This window comes from Myotis myotis, unplaced genomic scaffold (assembly GCF_014108235.1).
Source record: "Myotis myotis isolate mMyoMyo1 unplaced genomic scaffold, mMyoMyo1.p scaffold_m19_p_4, whole genome shotgun sequence".
In the NCBI taxonomy this organism is placed as follows: domain Eukaryota; kingdom Metazoa; phylum Chordata; class Mammalia; order Chiroptera; family Vespertilionidae; genus Myotis; species Myotis myotis.
The window spans coordinates 130064970-130080176 of NW_023416346.1; the positions used below are offsets into that span (position 1 = coordinate 130064970).

The following is a 15207-nucleotide window of genomic DNA, read 5'->3' on the forward strand; positions in this document are numbered from 1 at the left end:
CATTCGCATATGGCAAGAATGCTTCCATGGGTCCTTGCGCAACGGAAACAACACCCCGGGTCCCTGTGGGCCTGAGCGTTTTCGAGGCCACCCACAGTCATTTCCACGCACATCTGTGCAGCACCAATCGAGGACCGAGTGGGGTCAGCGGAAGACGAACACAGCTGGCTGCAAAGAAAAACTCAATCAAGCAGCAATTTGGTCGCCATGATGCCGAACAATTCATTTTTTACTAAGTTTTTTGCTGCTTTGGCTGCATCTATTGGTCGACTGGTCACATGAAGTACATTAAACTTCATAAATGAGTACAAAATGCTACATAGGGGCCTACTATTAGGACAGCATCACCCCCTCTTTAAAAACGTCAATTTTCGCCTGGCCACGGTGGGCCAGTTGGCTGAGCATCGACCTATGAACCAAGTCACAGTTCAATTCCCAGTCAGGGCACATGCCCAGGTTGTGGTCTAGTCCCCAGTGTGGGGCGTGCAGGAGGCAGCTGATCAATGATTCTCTCTCATCATTGATGTTTCCGTCCCTTTCTCCCTCTCCTGTCCTCTCTGAAATCAATACAAATATTTTAAAACAAAAAGAAATGTCCGTTTTCTCTTAGAAGTAGGCCAGTGTGCACCAAGGGTATTTCGGGACAGAAGGAAAATGGGAGGGAGGGCGTGAATACGGGCACTGCAGCCAGACCAGCCCTGAGCTGCTTTCCGAATGCCAGGTCCCATGCTGGAGATGGAGGCCCGGCAGGCCAGCTGGACATGACCCCAGCCTGGTCCCTGACCTACAAGCAAGGTCTGCCGGTCATCCTGGGCCGTAACTCCCCCACCCCCAAATCCCAAACCCTCACGGCTTCACTCGAACATGCCCACCTGCCCCAATGTAACTGCCGCTTCCAAAAATTATCAAAGACCCAGGGGAAAAAGGGCAAGAGAAACTTTTCAAAAAAGACAGGATAAGCAATTCTCATGCAGGATGCAATGAGATATTGGTTACATCTCTGAAGTTCCAAGCGCACAAGACAACCACCTAAGATCCACACTGTTAACTGTATGGGGTTGTGACATCAGCATTACAAACGCAGTGTACTCAAGGCTCAAGTTAGGGAACAGAAACGCGCCAGAGAAATTTACACGAAAGTGTCAGAGTTAGATGAAGGAAGGAGGGGGACAGGGGGAGGGGGAGGAGGAGGAGCAGTAGCAGCAGCAGCAGGAGGAGGAGAAGGGGGGGGGGAAAGAAGGGAGAGGGGGAGGAGGAGGGGGGAGGAAAAAAAGGGAGGAGGAGGGGGAGGAGGAAGAGGGGGAGGAGGAGGGGGGAGGGGGAGGAGGAAGGGCTCTTAAATTCACATGTCTAACACCACCCTGTTCGCCTATGCCGATTTTCTTCATTCCATTCTTTGAAAAGTTCATATGTTCACGTGATTCAAAAAACAAAAAGGAAAAAAAAAATCTATTGCCCAGCCCTGGCCCCATCTCCACCATTCCCACAACCATCTCCCCCAAGCAGATACCCAAACAATCAAATCTGAATACAGACACTTATTCCTCCCTCTTAAGGCTCCTTCTGCACCTGCACGTGTCGGGGGTGTCCCCGTCTGGCCTCCAGACCAGCGACTTTCCAACCTGGCTGCAAGGCGGCCCTACCTGCGAACATTCGAGCTGCCCTGTGCCTGGGGCTGCTGGTGCGTGGGACCCAGGCTCTGCCCGTGGCCCCCTCGCTCACGGACCTTCACCACAGCCCACGCTGGCCCCAGTTTATATGGGAAGAAAGTGAAGCTCCAAGAGGCTCGGAGGAGGCCCAGTTCGATCAATGACAGCCACAACCCTAAGGCAGGTCTGCCCAGCTGCTCCTCGGAACAAGGGCGCCTTCTCCTTGAAAAATAAACACATGATCGTCTTTGGCCAATTTGCAGAGAAAAATTAATAAACTCATAAAGCCTCTCAATTTCAAGATTTCCAACTCCAATTTTGTTAAGCGCCAGCACCTCCGGTATCACTTTTCCACTAGCCCTGGCACAAAATGGCTGTGACTCTTGGCTACACACTGCAATCCCCCGGGGAGCCTGAGCTCTCTGGCCAGGTCCACCGCGCACCGCCCGGCGGGGAGGCCCGCTCCCGGTTAGCAAGGAGCCGAAGCCGGCAGCTTGGGAGCAGGGCAGACACCAGCTGATCACGGGCAGCCCAGCCCTCGTTTTTTCCATCGAGTACACGAGGTCATGTTTATATTCTGACATTGTAAACATCTGAATGGTCATTTCTCTGTGAGTAAAACAGTTGGGAGTTGACATAATGGAATCCAAGACATAGCTATTTCCTGTATTCTGCAGGGAACGCCCCGACGGGGAGGGCACCTCGGGGCGGCTCCCAAAGGAGCTCGAGCCGCACGGGGGAGCAGCATTTGGCAATGAGGAGGCACGGAGTGCGATCCGTGCTGCGACACGGATAAACCTTGAAAACATTATGCTCAGTGAGATAAGCAGACCCCAGGCCGCAGATTGAATGACTCCGTTTATACAGAACAGCCAGAGGAGGCGCATCGAGAGGCTCAGAGAACAGATTGCTGGTTGCCAGGAGCGGAGGGAGATGGGCAGTTCCTGGTCATGGGCACAGAGTGTCTTCTGGGGATGATACAAATGTTCTAGAATTAGATAGTGGTGATGGTTGCACAACCTGGGGGATATACTAAAAAACCAGTAAATTGTACACTTGAAGACGGTACATTTTATGATACATGAATTATATCTCAATTGTTTTAAACGGGGGTAATGTTCTGGGAAAATCCAGTCCGCCCACACTCTCAGGGCCCCCCCACACTGGAGTCAGGTGCCTTCCCACAAACAGAGCTCTGAGTGGCAAAAAGAACCCGTCTCCTACAATGGTGCCTGGTGTCCTGCCTGAGCTGCACGTGGCCTGGAGACTCACTCGCCTTGGCCGGGCTCTATCTCCTGGTAGCACCGAGGCCAGTGCACAGAAGTCGCTGGGAAGATCTTTGGCCCCGGCTCAAGGCCCACCCAGCGAACTGCAGGGCTTGTGCCCTTGAGGTCGGCCCAGCCAGCTCCCTTCCTCCTTCCCTCTCTCCCTCAACTCCTTGAGCTTTACGAAAGGAAAAAAAAAGACCCTTTGCCTGGCCGGCATGGCTCAGTGGCTGAGCGGCAACCTATGAGCCAGGAGGTGGCTGGTTCGATTCCTGCTTGGGGCACATGCCCAGCTGGGGTGTGCAGAAGGCAGCCAATCAAAGATTCTCTCTCATCATTGATGTTCTCATCTCTCTCTCTCTCCACCCCCCCTTTCCTCTCTGAAATTAAAAGATATATATTTTTTAAAAAGAGGACCCTCTAGATCAGTGGTTCTCCACCTGGGCTGCACATTGGAATCACCTGGGAATCTTTTTAAAATCCTGATTTCTGGGCCTCATCCTCCGGAAATTCTGTTTCTTTGTGATGGGGTGGGGCCACATTAGTAACAAAGAAACAGAATTTCCGGAGGATGAGGCCCAGAAATCAGGATTTTAAAAAGATTCCCAGGTGATTCTCACGTGCAGCCAAGATTGAGAACCACTGCTCTAGATGGAGAACGCTGGCGATTGCACAGCTCCGCCAGCAGCCTCTCAGACGCCCTGCCCTGTGCTTGCGGAGCTTCTGAGCAAAGGCAGAGGCTTCGTCCACAGAGGGAATCGGAATGTCTGGGGGCATCTCAGGCAGACGGACACCCCCACCCACCCACCCATGCACTCAGAAGGCCAGGCCAGCTCTCTCCATTGCTGCAGAACACAGAAGTGGTCAGATTCATCTTCTTCTGCTCCACTGTGTATGTGTATGCACTTGACATTCAGTAACTACCTAGCAATTGAGGATATTCTAAAAATTGAAGAATACACTTGTACTAAAATATATCCCCAAAGTTTCATATGCTGTTATTACTATTTGTTATGGGATAGTAAATTCAGGGTTTGTCATATAAATATGTTTAACGTCTTTTTTTTTTTTACTGAATTCAGAGAGGAAGGGAGAGGGAGAGGCAGAAATATCAATGATAATAATCATTGATCAGCTACCTCCTGCACACCCCTCACTGGGGATAGAGTCTGAAACCCAGGCATGACCAGGAATGGAACCGTGACCTCCCGGTTCATAGGTCCACACACAACCACTGAGCCACACTGGCCAGGCAAATATCCATTCTTCATGGAAACAGAAATCAGGCCTCCGTGGTCTTCCCCTTTGTTATGTAAGAGCTCAGTAACTGTCAATCTGCTTGAAACCGGTTCAGCTCCTAAGCATGAATTACTGTAACCAAATAGACAAAAGTAGTTCCAGGTTCTCAACCAGGCCATATTGCCCTGCCCGCCCCCACCCCAGGGGACACATAGGAATGCCTGAAGCACTTTTGGTTGCTGTGACTTGCAAGGGTGTGCTACTGGCATCTATGAATAGAGGCCGCTGGTGCTGCTAACCATCGGACACTCCATAGAACAGCCCCACAACAAAGAACTAGCCAGCCCCGTTCTGGTGGAACGCCTGCCCCGGCTGGCTACGCTAGGGCACTGCCCATCAGCAACACAGCAAGGTGAGACAGTCAGCACGCTTCTCTAAGTCACCAAGTCACTGAGCACACGCCATCACCAGGAGCAGCCGAAACAGCGAAGGCGTGTGAGTGGGGTTCATGGGAGGCTTTCGGGCGGACCCCTAGTGAGTCTCAGTCCTCCTAAGGCTGTGGTCGGCAAACTGCAGCTCGCGAGCCACATGCGGCTCTTTGGCCCCTTGAGTGTGACTCTTCCTAAGCCTTAGGAGTACCCTAATGAAGTGAATAACAATGCACCTACCTATATAGTTTCAGTTTAAAAAATTTTGCTCTCAAAAGAAATTTCCATCGTCGTACTGCTGACATTTGGCTCTGTTGACTAATGAGTTTGCCGACCACCGTCCTAAGGTGTCAGCCAGATTCCTTTGGTGCCCTCCCCATCTCACCTGCCTTAATCCAAGCATCGGCTAACTCCCGGCCCTTCTCGCTCCCTTTACAATTCCTCTGACATAATCCCTGCCTCTTCTAGGCCTAGTGCCCCGGATCGCTCTAGCTCGGGCCCATCACCATCTGTGAAAACCGCTGCTGGTTCCCAACTGGCCTCCTCTAGGAAATCCCTCCCACCCACCGTCCCCGAGGTGGCAAGCTCATCAGATCCGACTTGGTGTCTACTGTGAGCAAGACTCCAGGCTCAGTCCACAAGCAACAAGGAGGCTAGGGGTGTGGTGAGAAAATGGACATCAAATGCTTAGTAAGATACCACCTAAGCCTGCAATAAACGCCCGCTACTGGGCTGTTATCACAGACACCACGCTGACAGATGCTTCCACGCTCACTAGGAACAAAACGCATGTGGCACATTAGTTTCCTACAGCTGCTGTGAACGAACGGCCTCAAACCAAGCGGCTTAAAACAACACAGAGGCGCTCTGGCCAGTGTGGCGAAGTGGCAAGAGCACTGGCCCCGGCACTGAAGGGTCTCGGGTTCAATTCCCGGTCAAGGGCACGTACCTGGGTTTCAGGTTCGCTCCACGCTCCCGGTTGGGCACATGGAGACAACCAGTCCATGTGTCTCTCTCACACAGATGTTTGTCTCTCTTTCCCTGTCTCTCTCCCCCGCTTCCTCTCTCCCTCCTGCTCTCTCTGGAAAGCAATGGAAAAAATATCCTCAGGTGAGGATTAACAAAACAAAACATAAAAAAACACAAATGCATTGTCTCACAGCTCTAGAGGTCAGAAGTGCACGATCAGTTTCATTCGGCCAAAATCGAGGTGTCAGCAGGGCTGTGTGCCATCTCCGGCTCTACGGAAAAACCTAGGTCCGGGCCTCTTCCGGCTTCTGGAGCAGGGGTGGGGAACCTTGTTTGTGCCCAGGGCCATTGGGGTATTTGTAACACCATCTGAGGGTCTTATAAAAACATCAACTTAAAAATGAGCCTGCTCTATTTGGTCAAACATTCATCTAACTCATCCCTAATGCCTTGGCAGGGCCAGACCACATGAGTTCTCGGGCTATCTCATACGGGCTGCGGGCCGCACGTTCCCCACCCCTGTCCTGGAGGCTGCCTGCGTGATGGGCTCATGACCACATGACACGCAACATCTGCTTCTGCTGCCACGTCTCCTTTCCTGATTGAGCCTCCTGTTTCCCTCTTGCAAAGACCCTCCTGCTTACACTGGGCCCACCAGCTAATCCGAGATAATCACCTCATCTCAAAGGTCGCAACGTAACCCCGCCTACAAACGTTATTTGCCATAGAAGGCAACTTACTAACAGGTTTCAGAGCCGAGGACACGGACATCTTTGCAGGGTCATTATTCTGCCTACCACAGGGAGGGGTTAAATGTCAGACAGCAATGGATGCCAGACAGAAATAACCAGTGGGTACAACACAGTGCAAGGGGCACAGATCTGGCCACGGGAGGGCTGAACTCCCACGCTGCCCCTCACTGGTTCTGGGAATCAAGGTTGCTCAGTCACCCACCCTTGGCCTAGTTTCCTCACCGGCCCACCTACACCTGTGCAGCCTTCGTGGGCTTTCAGTAAAAGCATCACGCAAATGCCTAGAGCACTTGGCTCATGGTAAGCGCTCCACATATGTCTGCCATAACCACAGAGCCAAGGGATTTCAGCGGGGGGAACCAGGAGGCAGCAACAGCGTGGTGCGGCCTTAGGGGGAAGGAAAGGACACCAGCGCCCTGTAAGCCCCACAGAGGCAGGGACCAGGCTGCTGGTGCTCGGCACTGCGGTCCCGGATGCTGGAAGAGTGCCCAAGACTAAGAGGCTGTGCAATAGTGGGCAGATGGGTACATGGATGGATGGATGGATGGATGGATGGATGGATGGAGTAGGGGTTGGGCAGTTGGGTGGCACAGTGGAAAGAGCACTGGCTCCCGGGCAGAAGTTCAAGTCCCTGTCCCTCCAACTCCCAGAAGGACGCACACCTTGACTGTGGCCCTCAAGTGCGAAATGAGAAGTTTGAACAGGACAGTCCTAGCTCTTCCAACCCCGACGCTGTGGGATTCTAAGCTATGTGTGGTCTCCCCTACAAAGACTCTGGGTCAAACTTCCGATTCCCTCATTTACTCTGAACACGTCCAGCACTTCCCCATCTCCAGCACTTTTCTTCCCCGGCGCTGAGAAAGCCCCCAAACCCTCAATCCAGAAGCTAGATGGATGAGAATAAAGATCACCCCAGGCTCAAGTGAGTCCTCCCTCCTTTTCCTGGAAGCCATCACCAGCTGCTAATAGTACCTGGTAACCACCATTGTCTCTCTCTCCCAGACAAGCGTCCCCATCTACTGACCTAGCACACAGGAGGCAAAGAACCTCCGTAGTTCTTCATTTTACTGGACTTAAAGGGGAATAACTGAACTCAGTAGAATTTAACGCTGCTTTTATTCCATCGGATGAATTATTTCATTTCTTGGAAAGGCAGCCAACATGAGCAAAAGGACCTGGGCTGGAAGCAGCTCCCCAGGCTCACCACGTGACCTTTAACTCGTCACTTGCCCCAAGGGCTCCTGAAGTAGAAGTTACAGAGACGGTGAAGCACATTGCTTCCACTTCCAAAATCAGAGTGAAAGGGAAGAAAAGGAAACTTAAGAGATTTCCAAACATCCGGGAGCTATTTTTGAAAATGAATGACTTTTCCATTCACTTAAAAAAAAAAAAAAAAGGAAGGAAAGAAAAAGAAAGATATTAGACCAAGAATAGACCAAGAAGTAGTTGTTGATCATCTAAGAACATCATGGAAGAACATTCTTGCGGGAGTCCACCCCTTATGTCCTTAAAATCAAGTCACGCCCACACACCCATACAAACACTACCTATAAATGAAAAAAGGAGGAATCACTACTTGTTTATCAGCAAGTTTATATAATACCTAAATAGACTCTGTGGGATAAATATAGTAAGCGTCCTATTAATTAATACCAAAGTGTTCCAAGAAGGTAGCAATCAGTGATGTCATCTGGCTCTGTTCTGTGGGCTCCCACCTGGCAAGTTCCCCAACCGTGGATTGTTTTCTCCTTAAAGCGATAGCCGGCCCAAAGGACTTTTACTATTCCCACAGAATTCTTCCATGTGGCGCAGGCCACATCCATCTCGTGAACAAAGGGTCCCTACAAGCGTTTGTTGTGCTATCATCTGGGCCTTCCACCATCATTGTGACCATTTACACTCTGTTTTGATCTCCAATGTGCTTCGGCTCACCATTCTTCAGCTGCTCGAGGCTGGCGTTTCCAGGAGTGGACTAGTACAATGAAACCGCGCGAGGGCACAGGGACCCTAAAGCCGCACCCACCCAGCCCATCTAAAGGACAGTATCAACACAACCCCTCAGGAAGCACACGTATGGATGTACAACCGTCGAAGGCACTGGATTTTTCCAAAGGAAGCAAAAATGTTCTTCCCATATTTTCCACCTAAGTGGGAAATGCCTTTTTATACAGTGGTGCCTGAACTCTGAGCTCAGATAGGTAGAATACCACAAAAGACTCGCCCATAGAAACTACCAGCCACAGAAATGGCGAATGAACTCTATATTTTTAAAGAAAGTTTTTGGGTACGATTCCAAAAACTCTGAAAATTATACTCACGGTAACGACCTGCAGAGATAGTGCATTTAAACCTAAGGTAGGTTCCCAAACTAAAGAATTCTGTTTTGAAAATACGGAGATGTTTCCAGCCACATCTGTAAAGTTGTTCCCTTAGGCTGCAACCTCTTTGTTGTGACTTGAAAAAGAAAGTACAGCCACAGTAATTCACCAACATGCCCTGAGCCAGCAATATCAAATGCTGTTAAACACAACAATAAATGCAATGAACAGAAAACTCTAGAAGGGATTGTTTACCACCCTTGGCCCTCGGGGGTTACTTCACTTACAACAGTGTATTTCATACTATTACGGCTTGTGCTAAATTACATATGAAATGTTTTAAGTCAGCAACAATGCGCACCTCACCTACTATGTCGAAATTCCTCCATAATTTCCATTTCATTTTTCATTTTCCCTAAAAACCTATCGAGTTGCCTCTCTCCTGCCAGTTGTGTCTTTGGAAGCTATTTGGGGGGAGTTCTCATTTCTTGAACACCGTTTTCTGATCACATGAATCAAAGGCCACTCAAAAGGGGTTTTAACTGTCAGGCGCAGATGGGGAAAATGTGCTTCAACAGTTTTTTCCGTACAGTAAAGCAAGTCCAACTTTAAAGGACAACCGGTCACCTATAAAAATCGGCAGGGTTCTGTTTTGAAAGCAGAAGAAGAATGACTATTACACCATTTACACCCTTCAGAGACTCCCCTTAAATGTTTGTGGCTTGCTGAGCATTCCATACATATTTCGGGCAAGGTATTATGGGAGCTGCAGTGCAAGCTGTCCCCTGCTGAATTCTCACTCACTATAAAAACAATGTCTCATAAAAGTATACACATGTTTTTACTTTACAAAAAAATGTAAAATATCCACTTTTGTTCACTCGGGCGACGCAGCATTCGAAACAAGACTTTTTTTAAAAGTCTGCAAAGGGGGAGCAGGTCATTGAGTAACACAGACTTCTGGAGGAGAGAGGAGGCACCGTGCATGAAATGCACGGAAAGCTGACTTCTGGAGGGTCGGCGCACCTATGTCCTGGGTCACTCCACAAACAAGGAAATTCTTGCATTCATACTTCTCATCCCGAATCCCCACGCCAATGGAACCACAACTGTTTTATATTACCCTCATAAAATGAGCCTTAGCCTTTTCTAAGCAAAACGGGATTCTTAATTGGTTCATTTTCCAGTTGTTTGGGTTTTTAACACACACACACACACACACACACACACACACACAGCATAAAAGGGCACCACATTCCAAGCAGTTCTAGCAATTCCAGAACCATCCAAGGCTTGATCAAACAGCTGTGGCTCTGGCCTCTGGTTAAAATTATAATATGATCTCACCTGATTTTCAAAATAACTAAGCATCCTTTTAACCCATAAAACTGTGCCAGGACTACCTACGTTTCTGAGTCCAGGGTTTGCAATGTTAGGGCGCCACAACGCTTTTGCTTTGTTGGGCTTTGTTTTGCTTTTCCCTATCCGAACCCAGAAAAACTCTTCAAACAATAATTCAAGCGGCTTCCCTCCTGCAAGTTTATTTTCCAGCGCCAGTGCCATGCAGCGCTGCCTTTCCTGGGCAGGTAGGCGGAAGCAGGCGCGATGTCACCACACTTGGCCTTTTCAAGTCTTAAAATCACTGGGAAGCCCAGAGTGTTTCCTCTCTGGCACTCGGGCCGTGGACAAAATTTGCTCCAGACAGGACAAGATATCAGATAACCGCGGGAAACACTCGGTTTCACCAGAATTCCCAAGCCCATGAAAAATGCATCTCAGCAAAAGCAGCTGAACCATTGAAAAGGTTCAAGAAAAGCACCATTCCGGGGACTTAATGACATGCAAGAATTCGTGTTTGACTCCATACGGCTTATTTGCATGAATAATAAGACAACCTAGTGCCCTATTCATCGCTTGCACAAAGGGGAAAGCTAAAATTCAACTCTTGTTTTTCGGTTCTTCCACAAGCATCTGGGTCTAATCATACTCCCTTCTGGCCGCAGTACACAAGGCTGTTTCAATCAGGATTTTAACTCAATGTTTCAGGCGCTAGAGAGTAACTCCCCATCACAGCTGGGAAGAGGCTCTCCCGAACCCCAAGACCTGGGAACCCCGGAGGTGTCCCGCCTGGCAGCGGTCCCTGGATGGAAACCAGGCTGAGCCCGCCCGACAGGGAGCCCGCACCGGCCAGCTGGGCGCGAGTCTGTGCTCCAAGGTGACAGCTCCTCCGGCCACCGCGGGGCCGGGGTGCTGGCGGGGCGACGCCGGGGGCGGTGGGCCGCAGCGGCCCGGCGGGGATGGGCGAGGCCGCGGCGGAAAAAGGAAAAGAGGGCCATCCGTCAGCCCCGGGAGAGGAAATTCCAGGCGCCCAGCTCCCAGGCGCCGGTCACCGGGTGACGTGAGGGAACCCAGTCCGTGTGTCCGCCGCGGCGGGGGCCGGGAGGAGGCCGGGGTTCCGCGCTCCGGGGTCGAAGCCGGGAGAGGTGGTGCCTCGATCCTCAGCCGGGGCCCCGGGGATGGGGACGTGGGGGCGCCCTGCTCGTCGCCCCGATCCGGGGACCTCCCGGGGTCCCCGAGCCCGTCCCCGAGCCTCCGGGATGGGGCGTCCGGGGGCCGGCCCGGGCCCCGCGCCGGCGCCCTTACCGGTCTCGGGGGTCGATCCACGACGTCTGGCGCGTGTTGTGGTCGATGTAGAAGACGCGGCCGTCGTAGTCGCGCGCCTCCTCCCAGCCGGCGGGCAGCGGCAGCTCGGCGCTCTCGCGGGCCCGCAGCGGCGCGGAGGGCGCGGGGGGCGCGGGCGCGGGCGGCGCGGGCGGCGGCGGCTCGCGCGGGGTCGGCACGGACGGCGGCTCCCGCGGGGCCTCGCGCGCCTGGCCCCGCCGCCGCCGGCGGCCGCCGCTCAGCCACGGCATGACGGCGCGGGCCCCGCCGCCGCCCGGCCGCCCCGCGCGCGACGCCTCCTCCGCCAGCACTAAGGCCCGGGGCCCGAGGAGCGGGGGCGGCCGCGGGGAGCCGCCCGCCGCGCCCGGTGCATCCTCCGCCGGGCGCCCGTGCCCCGGCGCCCGCCCGCCGCCCGCGGGTCCGGCGCGTGGCCGTGCGCGCAGCCGGCCCGCTCGGTCCGGGTCGTGCGAGTCGCTGTCGCGCGGAGAGTCACAGTCCCGGAGCGGCGGCCACCGCGGCTGCGGGTGACTCCTCGGTTCCCGCGGCGCGCCCGGCCATCTTCGTTCCTCGGCGCGGCCCGGCCGGGAGGGGCGGGGCACCGGCCGGCCACGCCCCCTCCCCGCCCTCGGCCCCGCCCCCTCCTGCTCCGTTCCCAGGCCCGCTGCAGCGCCTTCCATCTCCGCCGGCCGCTCCGCCTCCGGTCTCCCTCGGGGCCGCTCTGCGATCCGCTCCGCTCCTCTACCCTCAGCCCCCACCCGGTGCGCAGCTTCTCCTCCTCCGACCCGGCCGGCGGCTCTTTTTCCCCCCATCCCTCACACTCCTCCCCCCATGCCCCGCGCTCCTCCCTCTCCCCTCCCGTTCCCCTCCCGCTGCACCACCTCGTCCAGCCTCCCCGGGAAACCGCACGGGGGCCAGGATGGGCGCCACCGCGTCCGTCCGCCCCCGGGCCACCGCGGAGGGGAGGGGGGGCCGCGAGGACGGTGCCCCACCCGGGCTGCAGGCGCGGCCTGTCTAGGCTGACTCCTTGGGGCCCAAACAATTCCCGGGGGGACAGGGCGGTCACCTCACTTCACCCAGTCCCCGGGGCCTGGGTCCTCGCCTCTGCCTTCTTGGGGTGCGGGGGAGCCGTGCCCTGGGTCTCCCTAATAGCAAGCTGGTCTCGCCAATGCGGGTAAAGCCCCGAGGGGAGCCCGAGGGGGCGAGTAGGGGAGGAGGAGCCCGAGGCCCGGTCCTCCTGGGTGGGGCGGGGAGCTGGGCAGGTGGCCACTTGGTGTCCTCGGAGAGCCTCGGAGCGCTTGTCCGGAGTCCCCGCTCTGGGCCGGGCCCCTTGCACTGCCCTGAGTGTTTCTGCCTTTCCGACTGGCGAGCCCATAGTCTGAGCGCAGACCCAAGTCGGCTGGGGAGCAAGCCAGTTCCACTCCGAAAACACGAAACCTCAATGATAATTCATGTTCCACTCACAGCTCATAGCGGGGGAAACTGAAGTCCGAAGTTGGGGTTCTCTCTGGCTCCAAAGCCCCCCAGCCACTTAGTACTGCAGATCCCTGGCCGCAAGACTTAATGTCAGGACAATATCAGCGAGGTTATAAAACACTATTAACAGTGATGCAAAACGATCTAGTAAAAACTTAACAGGGCCCAGTGTGGCTGAGGGGCTGAGTGTCCACCCAGGAACCAGGAGGTCACGGTTCGATTCCCGGTTAGAGCACATGCCTGGGTTGTGGGCTCGACCCCAGTAGGGCACGTGCAAGAGGCAGCCGATCCACGAATCTCATCATTGATGTTTCTATCTCCCTCTCCCTTCCTCTCTGAAATCAATAAAGACATATATTTTTTAAAAACCCTAACAGGTATCCAAATGGAGATACACAGAAGAGACTAGAGGGAACCGGTCCAAAACGCTCGCAGTCATTTGCATTCCTTTAGGGGGAGGAATTTTTTAAAAATCATTTACCTTCCAAATTGTATGTCAAATGATCATATCACTCTTAGAAGGGGAACATTGTTTTTAAAAAGAAGAATTCGAAGGCATGGAAACTGCTCAGGGGGACGCATCCAAGGAAGGCCTCTCCTCCCCTCCTCCCACCACGCACGTACCTGCCCCCGCCCGCATGTTTTACGCCGGAAATGCCATGACCGGAGTCCTTTTAGTGCAACCTGCGCGGTTATGAACTGGCCATGGGAGAGTGGGGCGAGTATCAAAAAAGCAAATACTTGGTGATTTTCAGTTGCAGGGAATGCCCAGTGCAGAGTACCCCCAGCTCTGACACCTTCCTTGCCGACTGGCATGATTTATGGCCCAAAGGACTGCCACTGCCTTCTTTTCCCCTCGCTCCCTGCCCCGCCCCCCACCACACACACCTCACCACCCTACACCGCCTGGCTGCAGCGGCCTCCTGGCCCTCCCAGGCATCATATCATCTCACAATGTCACAAATCTGGGCGCTCCCGCTGGAAATGGCCCTGAATGGGGCCGGAGCGTGTGGGAGGACAGCCAGCCTCTGCGGGGGGAGGTGGAGAGAAAGAACACCCGCTCAGGATGGGAGGAAGGGCAAGAGGAAAAGTAGCAGTCAAGAGGAAGGGCTGGGGGAAGGTCCATCCATTAGGAGCTGAGGCCTTTCCCGGAGGGGGACACGTGTGAGGTAGTCGTTCAGCCTGGCAGCGAGGATGCACCGCAGACCTACTAAGTGCCGGCATCGTGCTGGTGTTGGGGTGCTGTAGAGAACAGGACAGTCGGTGCCCACCCCACCGCCTGAGTCTGCGAGGAGACAAAGAAATAGGCACTTAGGACTGTGACCTGTCTACAGACGCAGCCAGGGTCCCAAGCTCAAATTGGGGGCTTTGGGGGCCTCGTGAGACCGAAAGGAAGCCTTCTTGGATGAGGAAACTGAGGCTCAGGTCTCCGGATTTCCCAGTTCTGAGCCCTTATTCCTGGCACGTGGAGCTGCTGTCATCAAACACTCGTTGATTTGCATAACAGATGCGGCGCCCCACCCAGCTCTCCTTGCAAGGCTGGGGCTGCAGCCTTTCAGAGGATTAGCCTTGGCTGACAGATGTCTCAGGCGACCGCCCACCCCCCAGGGACCCTTCTGCACTTTGACAGCCCAGCCCCCTTGCCTCGGTGAGACACCCGCCAGTGCACCTCACTCTCCAGAGCTGCCCTGGCCACCCTGGCTTTGCTAGCTCCTCCCTGCCCCAGCCTGCCTCCCAGGCCTCCATCAGCCGGCACCCCATTCCCTCCCTCGCATGAGAGAGAACCCTGCGGCAGGCACAGCTTCGAGGAGGCCTGACCTAAGAGAGCGGGCTGCGCGCACTGGCTCCCTCCCAGGCACTTAGCAAATATGAATGGTTTGATCATCATAACAACATCTACTGTATCTCTAGCGGCATTTGCACCCGAATAGCGAACCCAGCGGAGTGGCACGCCTGCCTGAGAGGAGAGAGCGGAGACCCTCACGGAAGCAGCTTTCTCCACAGCCCTGGACCGCTGGGGCTCAGATAAAGCGAAGGAGGCCCGTTGCATTCATCTTCCTGAAGCGAGCCGACTGGGAAGAGGCCAGAACTGGGGGGGACCGAGGCCTGTCTATTGCACCATGCGTCCTTTTGACTTGGAGTGTTTGTGCAGGCAGCTGCTGATTGCCCCTAAAGACCTGTGCAGGGGGTGGGGTGGAAGAGAAGTTGGTTGGGGGTGAAGGGACTCGGCTGCCCAGCTCTGCGGCAAGTTAGGGAGCCGCGTGCGCGCGTGTTCATTGTTAGGGAGAAGAAGGCCCGTCTTTCTTCCAGGCAAGCGGGGCTTTCCCTGTTGGACAGAAAGCACATGCGCGCACAAAGCACTGTGGGGAAGGAATCTTCGGTCTTAGCCGAGCGCGCAAGTATGCATTCTTCATGGCCCCCGTGTTAAAACCTCAGCCTCGCCAACAACAAAA

At 54.3% G+C, this 15207-nt stretch overlaps 1 protein-coding gene across 2 annotated transcripts in view; it reads right to left on the reverse strand.

The window, feature by feature from the left end:
- WWC3 (WWC family member 3) overlaps positions 1–11855 on the reverse strand; it is a 111176-nt gene extending 99321 nt beyond the window's left edge. For both annotated transcript variants that reach the window (XR_004966897.1, XM_036304624.1), the window contains exon 1: positions 11264–11855. Coding sequence is in view for 1 of the 2 variants with exons in the window: in XM_036304624.1 (XP_036160517.1) it covers positions 11264–11532 (269 nt within the window). In the remaining variant the exon portion in view is untranslated. The remainder of the gene's footprint in view (positions 1–11263) is intronic.
- Positions 11856–15207: the final 3352 nt, after the last annotated feature.